Genomic DNA, 14,811 nt, shown 5'->3' on the forward strand with positions numbered 1-14,811 from the left:
TGAAATGCATGCTCGATTGGGTTGAGATCAGGTGACTGACTTGGCCATTCAAGAATATTCCACTTCTTTGCTTTAATAAACTCCTGGGTTGCTTTGGCTTTATGCTTTGGGTCATTGTTCATCTGTAGTATGAAACGACGACCAATCAGTTTGGCTGCATTTGGCTGAATCTGAGCACACAGTATGGCTCTGAATACATCAGAATTCATTCGGCTGCTTCTGTCCTGTGTCACATCATCAATAAACACTAGTGACCCAGTGCCACTGGCAGCCATGCATGCCCAAGCCATCACACTGCCTCCGCCGTGTTTTACAGATGATGTGGTATGCTTTGGATCATGAGCTGTACCACGCCTTTGCCATACTTTTCTCTTTCCATCATTCTGGTAGAGGTTGATCTTGGTTTCATCTTTCCAAAGAATGTTCTTCCAGAACTGTGCTGGCTTTTTTAGATGTTTTTTAGCAAAGTCCAGTCTAGCCTTTTTATTCTTGATGCTTATGAGTGGCTTGCACCGTGCAGTGAACCCTCTGTATTTACTTTCATGCAGTCTTCTCTGTATGGTAGATTTGGATATTGATACGCCTACTTCCTGGAGAGTGTTGTTCACTTGGTTGGCTGTTGTGAAGGGGTTTCTCTTCACCATGGAGATTATTCAGCGATCATCCGCCACTGTTGTCTTCCGTGGGCGCCCAGGTCTTTTTGCATTGATGAGTTCACCAGTGCTTTCTTTCTTTCTCAGGATGTACCAAACTGTAGATTTTGCCACTCCTAATATTGTAGCAATTTCTCGGATGGGTTTTTTCTATTTTTGCAGCTTAAGGCTATGTGCCCACGATGCAGAAATGAAGCAGAAAATTTCTGCATCATTTCTGCATCTCCCTGGCAGAAAAAACGCATGCAGATTGTACATGCGTTTTTCCTGCCAAATACATGCGGATTTGAAGCGTTTTCACATGCGCTTCTGCATGCGGATTGACAAGCACTTTCCAGGTGATTTTAGCATCTTAGCATCTTTAGCATTTAGATTTATAAAGTGTGACCATAAGAATGTTTAAAAATAAAAAAATAAACCTATACTTACCCTCTGATGGCCCGGCGTGTGTAGCTGCGCTCGCTCCTGTTTGCCAGCTGATCGCCGGACACTGCACTGAAGGGCCTGCGGTCACATGACTGTGACGTTACTGCAGGTCCTTCAGTCCTGCCCGCAAGCAAAGGGAAGGAGACCGGGGGCCGTCGGAAGGTGAATATAAATTTATTTTTTATTTTATTCCTTTTTTTACAGGTACAATGGTACCGAGGTCTGGATGAGAGTCTCCTCTCCTCCAGAACTGGGTACCATCCGCACATTGAAACACATATAATCCGTGAGTACAAATGTACTGACACGGCAGAGGCTTAGAAATACTTTTGATTTAAGGTGAATTGATTCACTGCAAATCAAATCTTTGAGCCAAATCAGCAAATCAAATGCAAATTGAATTTTGGAAAATTTGCTGATCACTAAAGGGGACTTCCCAACTGTCCCCCAACAGATGATGTCAGGGCGATGGGGTGGTTGGAATTCATTTGTCGGATCCTTTTCTTCAGCAGGGAAATAAGCCGCTGCCAAATTAATAATAAAACTTAGTAATAATAATAATAATTAACTGGCAGTGAGCTGTGGTTTCCTTGTTTTTGCTTTATGGTGTTTCTGCTCTGTAGCCAAAGTGCCATTGGGTCAAACCTTGAAATCTAACATAGTTCCTGATATGCACACTCTAAGACTGGTTTCACACATCTGTGTTTCGAGTTCCATACTTAGACAGCAATGCACAGACTGGCCGCTGGTCTCCTTATCCAAACTCAACAGCTTCATATATGCCTATAAGACTGTGAAACACAAATGTGTGAATCCAGCCTTATCTGTACAGTTGTCGCAGACCACTGTCACCTCTACACTGGAAATGGTACAGCTAAATAATACTAGACTCTGCAGAGAGGAAATTCTGTGATTGGGCTCTCCAGGCTGTCTTAACTATTTCTGTCCATGAATACTACTATATTGATGCCTTATCTTTAGGACAAGTCATTAATATCAGATTGGTAGGGTGTCTGACACACGGCACAACCACTGATCAGCTCTTAGCTGGTTCCATAGGCGCTGGAAGCACACAGCATAGGGATCAAGAACTTCAAAGCTCAAAACACTATAAAGTGGCTATGCGGGTGGGTACTGCAGCCAGATCACATTTAGAGATGAGCGAACCCGATCATAAAAGTTCTGCGTTCGAACTGGACATTTACTGTCCAGTGCTAAATGCCGAACACAGACTTTCCCCAGAAGTCCATTACAATGTTCAAAGTTCCAGGGGAAGTCCGTTGCAATGTTTGGAGTTCCTGGGGAAGTCCGTTGCAATGTTCGGAGTTCCTGGGGAAGTCCGCTGCAATGTTGAAAGTTCCAGGGGAAGTCCGTTGCAATGTTTGGAGTTCCTGGGGAAGTCCGTTGCAATGTTCGGAGTTCCGGGGGAAGTCCGTTGCAATGTTCAGAGTTCCTGGGGAAGTCCGTTGCATGTTCAAAGGTCCAGGGGAAGTCCGTTGCAATGTTTGGAGTTCCTGGGGAAGTCCATTGCAATGTTCGGAGTTCTGGGGGAAGTCCATTGCAATGTTCGGAGTTCCGGGGGAAGTCCATTGTGATGTTTGTAGTTCTGGGGGAAAGAAGTGAGAGAGAGATAGAATTTTTTCAAGCAAAGTTCGGGACCCCATTGTTTTCAATGGGGTTCAGGTTCTGGTTAGGGTTCGGTATAAAGTTCGGGTCGGGTACCAGAACCCGAACTTCCATGGGTCTGCTGTTCCATAATCACAGTCTCTTCAATCAAAACTGAGCTGCGGTACCAGATAATGGCCACTACACCATGTGCAGAGCTGTGGCATTCTGTTTCCATATATTATGTACTTACGGGGGCGTGGGACCTGCTAACAGATGATAACTAGAGGTGTCAAATGTTGGACCCACACTGATCTACTATTGATAATGACCAATCCTATGGATAGGTCATACATATATTAGTCCTAGAAAACCTCTAGAAGCAATTATTTAGAAAACAAATTGCCATGTAAAAATTGCGTAGTTAGAAATGCCTTATTGCTCATGCCCCCTTTTCCTATTGAATATTTCAACTTAGAAAAATGCACAAAATGTTTTTAAACATTAAAAATAAGAAATAATGTTAACCATTCTGAAGAAGTGGTACATGCACTTTATGATTTCCTCATTATATATAGATAAAATGATTTTATATTTACTTAAAAGGGACTACCTATAGGTTTGTAAGTTAGGAAACATGAGTATAACCACTGACTTATGATAGTTCAATGGGAAACAATAGAAGTCGGTATTTTTTTCTGCATTAATGAGACCAATATTGCTATGGTCTTACCGTACTGGATCCACGCAGAAACGAAAGTAGATTTCGACATACTGGAAGAAGGATAAGGAGGCAGTTAAAGTTCAAGCAGGCCGCTGGTGCTCTGGCCCAAGCTAGAGCAGACTGCAAAAAAGGAAAAAAATATTATATATGTTGAGGACTCATAAAATGGCACATTGATTGTAATGAGTTCATGATCTGTCTGAAAAAATAACAGATAGTAGACAAACTAAAGAAAATGATGTGTGAAAGAGCTCTTATTCATAAATCTAACTGGGTTTTCTATATACCTTTCAATGTGAACGTTTCCAATAAAACATAAAGAGCATTTTTCTAGATACTACAGAAACCGAATTCTGTGTATTAATATATGATTTTCAGAGGCTACACAGGCTTGTTTCTAAGAAGAAATGTTGGCAGTTTTCATAGTAGCTTTGTGGTGCTTTTAATTCAACGTAGATGGAAAATGACTTTTTGCTATAAATTACATCACATTTTTTGTTTAATTATTTGTGGAAATGTTTTTAGAAGTGTAACTAAATGAAGAGTCAAACCATAGAAGAAGGTCAGCTCACCCTTGGAGGAGTCCTACGCCCAGAAACATGAAGGTGCGTCATGGGGTAAACAGGGAAACAGATAAATCCAGCATCCAGACATCCTTCTTAGTCATGGAAAATTGCAATGACTAAGGTCGAGAGACCGAGACTCGTCTGCCTGGCATTTTAAAGTGAATGTGATTTTTTATGGAACGCATTTAATAAAGACAAGTTTTTAAGAAGGATGTCTGGACGCTGGATTTATCCGTTTCCCTAAATGAAGAGTCCACCTATAACATATCTGAATAACTTCAAGTTTAAGGAGCTAATATAAACACCTTAGCCTCACCTCCCATACTTGCTCGCGTGACATTTTTATGCCATTTGAGCCCTGCAGCCAATCAGCAGCCACTATTGAGCCGCTTTGCTTTCTCTTCCTTCGAACAAACCTCTTAAGTCTGGGGAAGGTGTAAGACAAGGGCGGACATACCATTGGTGCAACTTCTGCAGCCACACAGGGGCCCAGAAGGCAAGAGTAAAGCAGTTGGAATTGTGTGTTATGATGAAATATTGGACTAAAAAGGCCCTTATTCTGTTTGTACAGGGGTCATCTTTTGTCTGTGTCCACCCCTGGTGTGAGCACTGCTATCAATTAGCAGCCATTAATTGGCTGCAGGGCTCATGTGGCATAACAATATCATGCAAGCTTCTGGGAAACCCAGCGCCAACATCGCCAAAACTGGGATGGTACGGAAGGTGAGTATAAGGTGTTTTTATTTTACAAGGGTGACTACGATATTTCAGAAGGGGTTGTTCAAGTAGTGGACAACCCTTTTAACAGATATACTGTATTCTTAAAGAGGATTAAGCTACTTACACCATATAGCTTTCTGGAGAAGAAATATCTTGGGCCTTCATCATAGACAAGGTAGTAATTCCAGAAAAGGAATGCATTTATTCCTAACCAAGCCAGCTGAAAAAAAATATGAGAATTATGTGTTATAATCAAGGTCAGGAATAGAAAACGTAAAAACTTATGCTTATATAGAAGTTCACTAGTTGTCGATGGTCAGCTGTTTTTAGCTTGGCTTTATTAAAGTTTTACATATTATAAAAGTCATCACAAGCATACGGTGTCCAAGAAAAGGAAATGTGGGATGTTACATAGCAAGGAGATACTCAGAGAGAGATTATAATATTAATGCAAAAAACATTAAAATTTGTGTAACAAGAACAACAGACCGGTCAAACATTCATTGCGTCAAAAGTTGCCAACAGTGGGTTCACGATGAGAACGTTTTTGATATAGGTTGAGAGTCTGTCGGGGTTGATGATATCCTTTTGACAAGATAAGACATTGTGTACGTTATAACCAAAAGGAAAAATATAAAACAATGAGAATAACAAGGAGGTGAAAAGAACCAGGAGAAAGGAAGAAATGGGAGGAGATGTTGGTGACCTTGGGTCCTTGCATGAGCCGTTTTTTTAGGGCATTTTACAATAGTTAAAGGTTTTCTTTTAGCAATACCCTTTCCAAGTACCAGGAGGATGCATTATAAAAGTGATTATAAAAGTGTGATTTAACTTTATTCTAAATTATTGTATTGAGGGCGGGGTGGCTATGCAATTTTCCCATGTAGCAAAGAACTGCTTGACCTGCAACTCTTTAAGTATAGACACCTGCACCCAATCCATTTAAAAGAAAAAAATATATACATTTATAGGAATAATTTAAGGGGTGGGTTGTGGGGGGTTATCCTAGCTTGGAGGATTGTTTTTTTGAAGCTGCTGAGATTAGGTGTAGGAGTTTTCTAAAGCCCTCATCACATTTATATTTTTGGGGGTCTACCCTGCTGAAAATTTCCCAAAGGATGTGAAAAAGGATGAAGGTACTTCAAGGTAAAGTGTTTAACTCTTGGCCAAAACCTCTTGATCATCTTGCATGACCACAGACAATATGTAATTTAACCCATTGACGACTTTTTGATTTTCCGTTTTTTTCATTTTCGTTTTTTCCTTCCCTTCTTCCAAGAGCCATAACATTTTTTCCATCAATATAGCCGTATGAGGGCTTGTTTTTTGCAGGACAAGTTAAACTTTTGAATGACATCAATCATTTATCATGTGATACAGTGGAAAGCAAGAAAAAAAATTCAAGTGTGTTAAAATTGCAAAAAAAGTGCAATTTCACAATTGTTTTTTGCTTTTTTATTTAACAAGTTCATTATACTGGAAAAGTGATCTGGCATTATGACTCTCCAGGTCAGGCCGAGTACGCAGATACCAAACATGTGTAGGTTTATTTTTTTATTTAAGTGGTGAAAAAAAATCGGAAATATTTTGCTTGAGTCTCCATTTTCTGAGACCCCAAATCGTTACATTTTTTAGCATATGAGGCTGTATGATGACTTATTCTTTGCCCTCTTTTGCCCCATTGAAACTGGTATCAGTAAACACATCTGCTGATTTGAATTTTTGTGGGTTTTTTTTCATATTTTTTAAATATTTTTTTTTACTTTTTACTGTATGCAATCGTCCCCTTAGGGAACTTGAAGCTGCGATCATCTGATCTCTTGCGCTATACAAAGCAGTGCATCAGCACTACTATATATATATAGCAGAAATCACGATCTCTTATGAATGCCAGCCATGGGCCATCGGATACAGGAGGATCGTAATGACAGAAACAGGGGGTCATCAGCAGACCCCCCGGCTGTCATGACAACCCATCAGCACCCGTGATCACATCACGAGCGCGCCGATGGGAGCGAGGAATGACCGCATCCTTGCCGGTGCGTGTTAAATGCCACTGACAAAGCTTAACAGCAGGATTTAACAGGTTAACAGCAGCGGGCGGAGCTCCACTTCACCTGTGAATGTTAAAGTTACATGATGGCTGTGAAGAATATTGGAGATATAATTCCATGTCGATCATTAAATCCTATTTGGCATGGGATTATAAACCCCCCTTAAGTATGCAGTTGTAACAGAACACCTAGCATCAGCAGTGGGGATCAAGAGACTGTGAGTGACAAATATCACACAGTTCAACTCAGAACAAAGGACTTGCTTGTCATGTGGACCCAAGCTATGTGGTTTTCCTTGGTTCAGACAGATAGGAATTTCATCTCGAGTTATGGAAATACTATACGTCCTAGCCATGCATCGAATATATTTCCGAGATACCCAGGACATGGTGAATGCCCGCCTGCGTCTCGACTCAGTCTAGCACAAGGGGATAATGAGATACATAGAACAGCTATTTGGAAACCGATAATACGGCTGTGTTCAGTCCCTACGCGTAGCAGGGGCCCGGCTGGATCTGATGACGCTAGAACCGCCTTCCTAGGACCATCTCTTAAGAAGGTATGACCCATCTGAAGTTTTGGAGTTATTATCTGCCAGGGGTACGAGGAGGGAATTCAGTTTCAGCCCAGGGGGCAAGTGGGGAGGTACCCTTAGGAGATATAAGCTAGAGCAAGGACATGTGGCTCTCTCTCGCTCTCTCTGATGCATGCAGCCACTTCAAACAAAGGGTTAATGTCCAGTAAAGTGCTGCGAAGGACCGAGGAACCCATGAGGCCCCGTGCACACATGATCAGACGTCACCGGTAATTGACATGATTCATCTGCTTATATCTTTTGTCCTATCAATGTTGTATTTGCATCTCTGACCATTATATACATATGACCCTTGTGTATTGTCTAGTGCGCCCTTAAGGTGATTAAATATATAATTTAACCTTGGGCTGTTCTTTTAGCTCGATCCACGAATCCACACGTCCGTTGTTCGGTTAACTCTCATGCTACCGGGGCTTGTTTCTGGCCCGATATAACTCCCATTAACGGACCGGGTCTTATATCAAATAGGAACTGGTGGCGGCTCTACTGGGCTGATAAGGTTCTGTTTCACTGGGGTCAGTGAAGGGGGCCTCACAGCCTGTCAGGAGTCTGAGCAAGTGTGGTGCCACGTCAGTGACTGAGTGGGCCACCTCTTCTCACTCTCAGTACCTTCTTGAACCAGTGCAGACAGGGGGTGTCTGTGTAAAACTGTACCAATCTAACCTTACGTGTCTCCGAGGGGTGTGGAACATCACGTTGGTGCAAAGTGCAGACCCGTATCACGTGATTTGTCTGACGTAATATCGACGTCAGGCAGGTGGCAAGGTGGGGATTCTTCATCATATGCCAGGAAAGATGTGGGCTTGGCGTGCAAGCCTGCATCAAAGGCAGGTACATGGCAAAGGTCGTTAAGGGGTTAAGCCTGAGAGGAGCCTCATTTGAAACACTTGTCTGTGGATAAATACCCATCTTCTAGCCTCTGACTGGAGAAATTTATGACCTGTGGACATTTTTTAAAGGGAATCTGTCAGTAGGTTTTTGCTATTTAATCTGATAGCAGCATAATATAGGGCACAAGGGCCTGATTCCAGGGATGTATCACTTATTAGGTTGTGTGTTGTAGTTTCACTGCAATCAGTATTTTATCAGCAGGAGATTATCACTACTGGACTACATCTCACATGCCATGCAGTCAGACTAATCTGTGAAATCCCACCACCACCACTGATTGTCAGCTTGCTGACAATTCTCAGTACACAGGAAGCTGCCAATCAGGAATGTGGATGGGGTTATACACAGCCCAAAAGTCTTAGCTCTGCTATATCTATATCAGATCAGGCAAACAAGGATTCTATCAAAACTACATCAAACAATCCAGTAAGTGATACATCGCTGGAATCAGGTTTTATTGCCCTATACCTATATTATGCTGCTTTCAGATTATATAGCAAAAACCTGCTGACAGATTCCCTTCAAAGCAGTTATTCCCTTTCAGTTAAGTTTCGAGCCTGTCTACAGTTAATTAAAAAACAACAAATAGTGCTGTACTGCTGTACTCAGTTTCCCCAAGTCTACCGGCAAGAATCTGCCGCTGTTCCCAGTGTCTGGCATTGGCTGTGGTGCTGATGTCACCTTGACAGCGCAGTAGCCAATCAGTAAGCAAAGCAGCTTTACTTCCATAGACAGAATGCCCCTTTATGGCCGCTAAGCTCACTGATTGGCATCAGTGCCGCAGTCAATGCCAGATACCGTGAGCAGTGGTGGACACTCACTGCGCAGTTTGTTGTTTTATTATAAACGGAAGCCAGGGTAGAATATTAATTGAAAGGGAACAACCACTAAAAGATCCTTTGGACACACCTTGTGGATAGAAGTGTTGAGGGAATTTTCCAGTATGGCGAATAAATCAGATGTGTTATCATGTATTGAGGCCAGCTATTACTTATTATCACCATTACTTACACTTATAAGAACATTTGTAATGATTGATTATATGGGCCTTGTAAAGATACTATTACTTTGGTTACTAAATATAGGCTACATAGCAGACACTATATATATATCTTGGGGGAACTTTTCTGTTATCCCCTATATGTGGGCAAGACATAAGTAAAGTACCAAATATAATCGAGTATAAGCCAACCCGAATATAAGCCGAGGCACCTAATTTTACCCAAAAAAACTGGGAAAGCTTATTGACTCGAGTACAAGTCTAGGGTGGGAAATGCAGCAGCTACTGGTAAATTTCCCTATCCTGGTAAGCATTGCCCCCTCATAACCAATCCTGGTATGCATGGCCCCCTCATCACCAATCCTGAAATGCATGGCCCCCTTATCCCCAATCCTGGTATGCATGGCCCCCTCATCACCAATCCTGGTATGCATGACCCCCTCATCCCAAATCCTGGTATGCATGGAGCCCTCATCCCCAATCCTGGTATGCATGGCCCCCTCATCCCCAATCCTGGTATGTATGGCCCCCTCACCCCAATCCTGCTGCAGCTCAGCTATCCTGTGTGCCCACTACTAAAGAGAGTGAATATTCACTCTTCTCCACGGCCATAGGAGTGGGGAGGAGTGAATATTCATACTTTCTAATAGCTGGCACAGAGGATCGCTGAGCTGCAACAGGAAGATGGTGGCTGTGACTGACAGTGTGCGCTATTAAAGAAAATGAGTATTCACTCTTCTCCACTCCCATGGGCGTGTTAGCTGCAGCAGCCGGCTACTGCCTGTGCACTGCTCCTCCGCCGCCGAAACCCCCCCACCACCTTCCACAGCCAGAATCCCTATATTTTCCTCATGTAAAATAATACCAGCCTATACTCCCCTCTGGTGGGATGTTATGTCATGTCAACTTTGCCGTCATTCAACAGCTGCTTCACTCTCACTTCCTTCAGATGAAACTGACACCCAGGAGAAGTAAGAGCTGCTGCTGCTCACTGACTTCCTCCAAATGTCAGTTTTGTCCGAAGGATATGAGAGAGAAGCGGCCACTGATTGTCACATAAGCCCTGGGAAACCAGGTGTTGACATCACTGGAACAGTGCCAGCACCAAAGGTGAATATAGCTGCTATTATTTTACATAGGGGAAATATAGTAATTGTGAAATATAGTGCTTGAGAAGGGGTTGTCTGAGTGGTAGAAAACCCCTTTTAAGAATAGCATTTTGAACGCCAGTCATAATAAAGGAAAGCTGAGGTAGCTAGCATATTAGGAGGCGCATGCCTCTTAAAAGGAATATGTCAGAAGATTTTTGCTATTTAATCTGAAAGCACCAGAATGTAAGCACATAGAGACTGATTCCAGTGATGTATCACTTACTGGTCTGCATGCTGTAGTTTCAAAGCAATCAGTGTTTTATTAGTAGTAGATTATCTCTGCAAGATTAGGTGTAACATGCAGGCCAGTCCAGCTAATCTGTGTAATCCTACACCACCACTGATTGGCAGCTTGCTGAGAATGTACAGTGTACACAAGAAGCTGCCAATCAGTGGTGTGTGTGTGGGGGGGGGGGGTTATACACAGCTCAGCATTCTGACCACTGCTACATCTACAGGAGACAAAACAGGGATTCTATCGAAACTGCACTAAGCAGTCTAGTAAGTGATAGATTGCTGGAATCAGGCACTCTGCCTCTGCATCATGCAGCTCTCAGATTACATAGCAAAAACCTGCTGACGGATTCCCTTTAATGAGAAAGAAGTATTTTACAAGTTCTGTGCTCCACCTGCCGAAATGTTACTCGAATCAGGAATTGGAGTACATTTCTCATGTAATTTACTCTATATCACTAATGTTAGGTAAATGTTTATAAGTTTGCTTGGCAGGCTTTGTCGTAATGTATCAGGTATTGTTCCTGCTTTTATTGAAAGGTGATACCCTGGGTAATTTTCCGACACCTATACAATGTGTTTGATAAAACTCTTATGACGAAAAGAGGATTGTTGTAATTTATATTATATTATCTTATTACATAAATAAATAAAATAAAAACCTTTATTTCTTTTAGATCAACAAGACACCAGGCAATTAATCATGATAAATTGCCACACAATATTCTGCAATTTGCTGTAAAGTGATCAGATCTACACAGAGATGCAAGCAATATTTTTACAACCACAAGTCACCAACCGCACAAGTCTTCAGTGTAAGATGGGCTACACGCCATCATATAATCATATAATCATTTACTTGTGAAATGTAAGCACATTTTATTAACAAGCTGCTTAGAAGTTAACAAGCAGTATTGGTTTTATTCTAATATTTAGTTTAGATATTGCTTATGACATATTTTGTACAAATCAATTATTTTAATAATTTTTCACCTGATTCATGCTGCCCAAACCATGGACAGCTTAAATCACAGCCAGGCTTGTTTTTCTCTTAAACGTTCTGGCATATCAGAGAAAATATAGTTATATATGGCCGGGGACCATAGGGACTCCCTGGCAGCTTCTCCCCGCACCGCTGCACTATGGCCAAGTTCACACGTTCAGTATTTGGTCAGTATTTTATATCAGCATAAGCCAAAACCAGGAGTGTGTGATAAATACAGAAGTGGTGATGTGTTTCTATTATACTTTTCCTCTGATTATTCCACTCCTGCTTTTGAATTACAAATACTGATGTAAAATACTGACCAAATACTCAACATGTAAACGTGGCCTCTGGAAGAGATTTTTCACGTAATTCAATAATTTTTACCAGCGTTGGGAAAACCAACCGGTGATGGCGCTGAACTAGTCTCTTCTCCAGCCCGATCTCTAAAGTATATTTTACTATTATACCTGGCTGCAATTCGGCAGCTGTGCTCTCATTCATGCTGTCCCAGATAGAAGGTGACAGGTTCCATCTAAGTATTCTTAGGCTATGTACACATGTCCAGGAGTTATTTGTGTTTTTGGATCCATTTTGGGACCCTAAACATGGAAATAAAAGGTTCCAGTATAATACCCATTAATTTGAATGGGAATGGAAGTGTCATAAAATGTCTTCCGTTTGTCTCATTTCCAACTGTCATCTGGTTTTTAGCTGCATCCTAAAACATAGTCAGCAAAACCTTAATGTCTGGTTCTAAAAAAAATATAGCAATAGGATCCATTTTTTTTTAACATTGAAGTCTAGGTGAAACAGATCTTAACAGATGATGGTCTGTTAGCAGATCTGTTTTTTAGGACTGCACATGCACAGAACAGTAGAGGTGATCAGAGACACCTCTAGTAAAAACAGATCCATTAAAAATAGGACAAATGCAAAGGGAAAACCAAAGTATTTGCTTTTAAATGGATCCATTAGTTTAAAAAGACGAATCCACTCAAAAACAGAAATTGTGCGTATGTAACTGGTAACGGATCAAGTAATATTTTAATACTGGATCTGTTACAATCAGACTATTACTGGACAAGTGAACAAAACCTGAGCTTTAAAGTTGATAAATTAAATGGTACAAAAAGTATAAAAACTGATAAAAGAGATTAAAGTCTAGCTGTAAATGATCTGTTTCTAAAAAACCGACATTACAGCATGTGTTGTCTAAAGATTGCACTGGGTCGCGATGTATCTACTTACAATTACAATGATGGAAAGTCCCTCGTTTACCACCCAGTTGCTCATTTTTGCTGAGAGTCTCACCACCACCTCAAGCTGTAAAGACTTCTACTGTGTAGGTACAGTGTAGAGCAGCTGTAAGGGAATATATCTAAGAGGAAGTGAAAATACAGTTTCCTTTTTGCCATACATGAGCAACCTCTGTGATTACAATGTAGAACAAATGAACATCAAAAACTAAAATACCTACACTGGGCGGGATTTACTACAACATTTAAATGGCAATGTATTTTGCAACACATAGCTAGCTGGATGAGATGATTTTAAGTACGTTGACTGTTTATTACATTTTCTTAATAACCAATATTATACTTAACACTTTTCTTAATGTATTCAATTTATTGTGGGCATGTCATTTGTTTGCTGCAGGGTTCCTAACCCTCGTTCCCCAAGAAATGTAGTTGGTAAAACTCCTCAACTTCTCAAGAAAAATCAATTTTGAGTGCAACGCCATGGAATACTGACTGAGAAAAGTCCGTGAAGGCATGTTCCAGAATTTTACATTGCTTTGGGGAGTAGTGATGTTTTCTTCACACCCCAAAGTCATACTTATTGACACAAGGTCAGGTTAAGCTACAGTCCCATCAAAGTTCAAAGAAGCACTGATACCATTATTATTATTTTTTATGCTTACTTATATAGTACCATCATATTCCACAGCACTACAGATATTATCATCGCTGTTCCACTTGAGACTCACAACCTAAATTACCTAACAGTGTGTCTTTGGAGTGTGGGAGGACACCAAAGAACCTAGAGGTAACCCACGCAAACATAAGGAGAAAATACAAACTCCTTACAGATGTTGTCCTTGATTTGGTTTGAACCAAAGACCCCAGTGCTGCAAGGCTGCAGTGCTAACCACTGAGCCACCATGCTGCTATAAGAAAAAAGTCCCACATGTGCAATATACTGAAAAACGTTTAATCATACAATGTAAGGTGCCACGTGATTTTATGTACTGCCCCATGTTGGCTGACAGTCTATTGGTCATGCTCATTCTATAAGATCAGGTAGTCACTTTGTAAGAACACCCTACAACATAGTGACGACCCCACAACGTAGTGACAACCCATCCCCATTCAAGGCCAGATTGTATCCTGCAAAATGCTAAACATATTGTTCTGATAGAACCAGTAAGTACAAGCTGCTCAGGTGGTCTGCACGAAGCAGTCACGTCCCATTCTGTGGTCATCTGACACAAAACAGCGCATCATCAGAGAAACGTCTCCAGAACGAGATATCATAGCTTCCGGTCCCAGAGTGGCCTGCACTGGATCCACAGGGATGAGGCTGAGTGAGTACGGCTCAGTTTATTATTTTAAAAGCATCCCTGTGGTTGGCAGGTTTTGTTAACATGTAAGATATGACAAAAAATTAATGGCAATGAATCATGAGAGCCATCACGTTTTACCTTTAAAGACTTTGAAAACTTGTCTAACAGTGATTTACCATTGCATTTATAGATATTTGTAGATATGTAATATTTTCTGTCTAGGAGGTGTTCACAATGTCTAATAATTCTTGAATGTGTACCTACGTCTTCAGTTATATAGTTCACTCCACAATTCTATTCTACTGAATTTCAAATTACAAAAATAGTCAAGTTGCAAGAGCAACCAACAAACAAGATTGCCATTTACACTGTAAGTATACTTTATATATCAACTGTAATGTGAAGGTTTCATACACATATGTTGTATATAGGCCACTAAGGAAATGCAGCAATCATGCTTGTGTAAACTGGAAATGACAGTACATTTAAAACAGTAACCATCATAAGATGGGAGATTGCCTCATCTGAAGTAGTTTACAACACATTTAATAAACTGCTTATTTCCACTGATATTATAGTGGTGAAAGAAGCAATTTACAAGACATCAACCAACAATACAAATCTTTCCAGTTTAACAGCAC

General features: G+C 41.0%; 1 protein-coding gene across 1 annotated transcript in view; it reads right to left on the reverse strand.

Moving 5' to 3' along the window:
• The window catches only part of CYBB (cytochrome b-245 beta chain), a 95,075-nt gene extending 82,073 nt beyond the window's left edge, over positions 1-13,002 (reverse strand). Inside the window, exons 1-3 of the mRNA XM_073664837.1 lie at positions 12,856-13,002; positions 4,819-4,914; positions 3,418-3,528 (exon numbers count right to left, since the gene is read on the reverse strand). Coding sequence (XP_073520938.1) covers positions 3,418-3,528; positions 4,819-4,914; positions 12,856-12,900 — 252 coding nt within the window. The 5' untranslated portion in view covers positions 12,901-13,002. The remainder of the gene's footprint in view (positions 1-3,417; positions 3,529-4,818; positions 4,915-12,855) is intronic.
• Positions 13,003-14,811: the final 1,809 nt, after the last annotated feature.

The sequence above is a fragment of the Phyllobates terribilis genome, unplaced genomic scaffold (genome assembly GCF_046119375.1).
Source record: "Phyllobates terribilis strain yellow unplaced genomic scaffold, ASM4611937v1 Scaffold_2__4_contigs__length_985480577, whole genome shotgun sequence".
In the NCBI taxonomy this organism is placed as follows: domain Eukaryota; kingdom Metazoa; phylum Chordata; class Amphibia; order Anura; family Dendrobatidae; genus Phyllobates; species Phyllobates terribilis.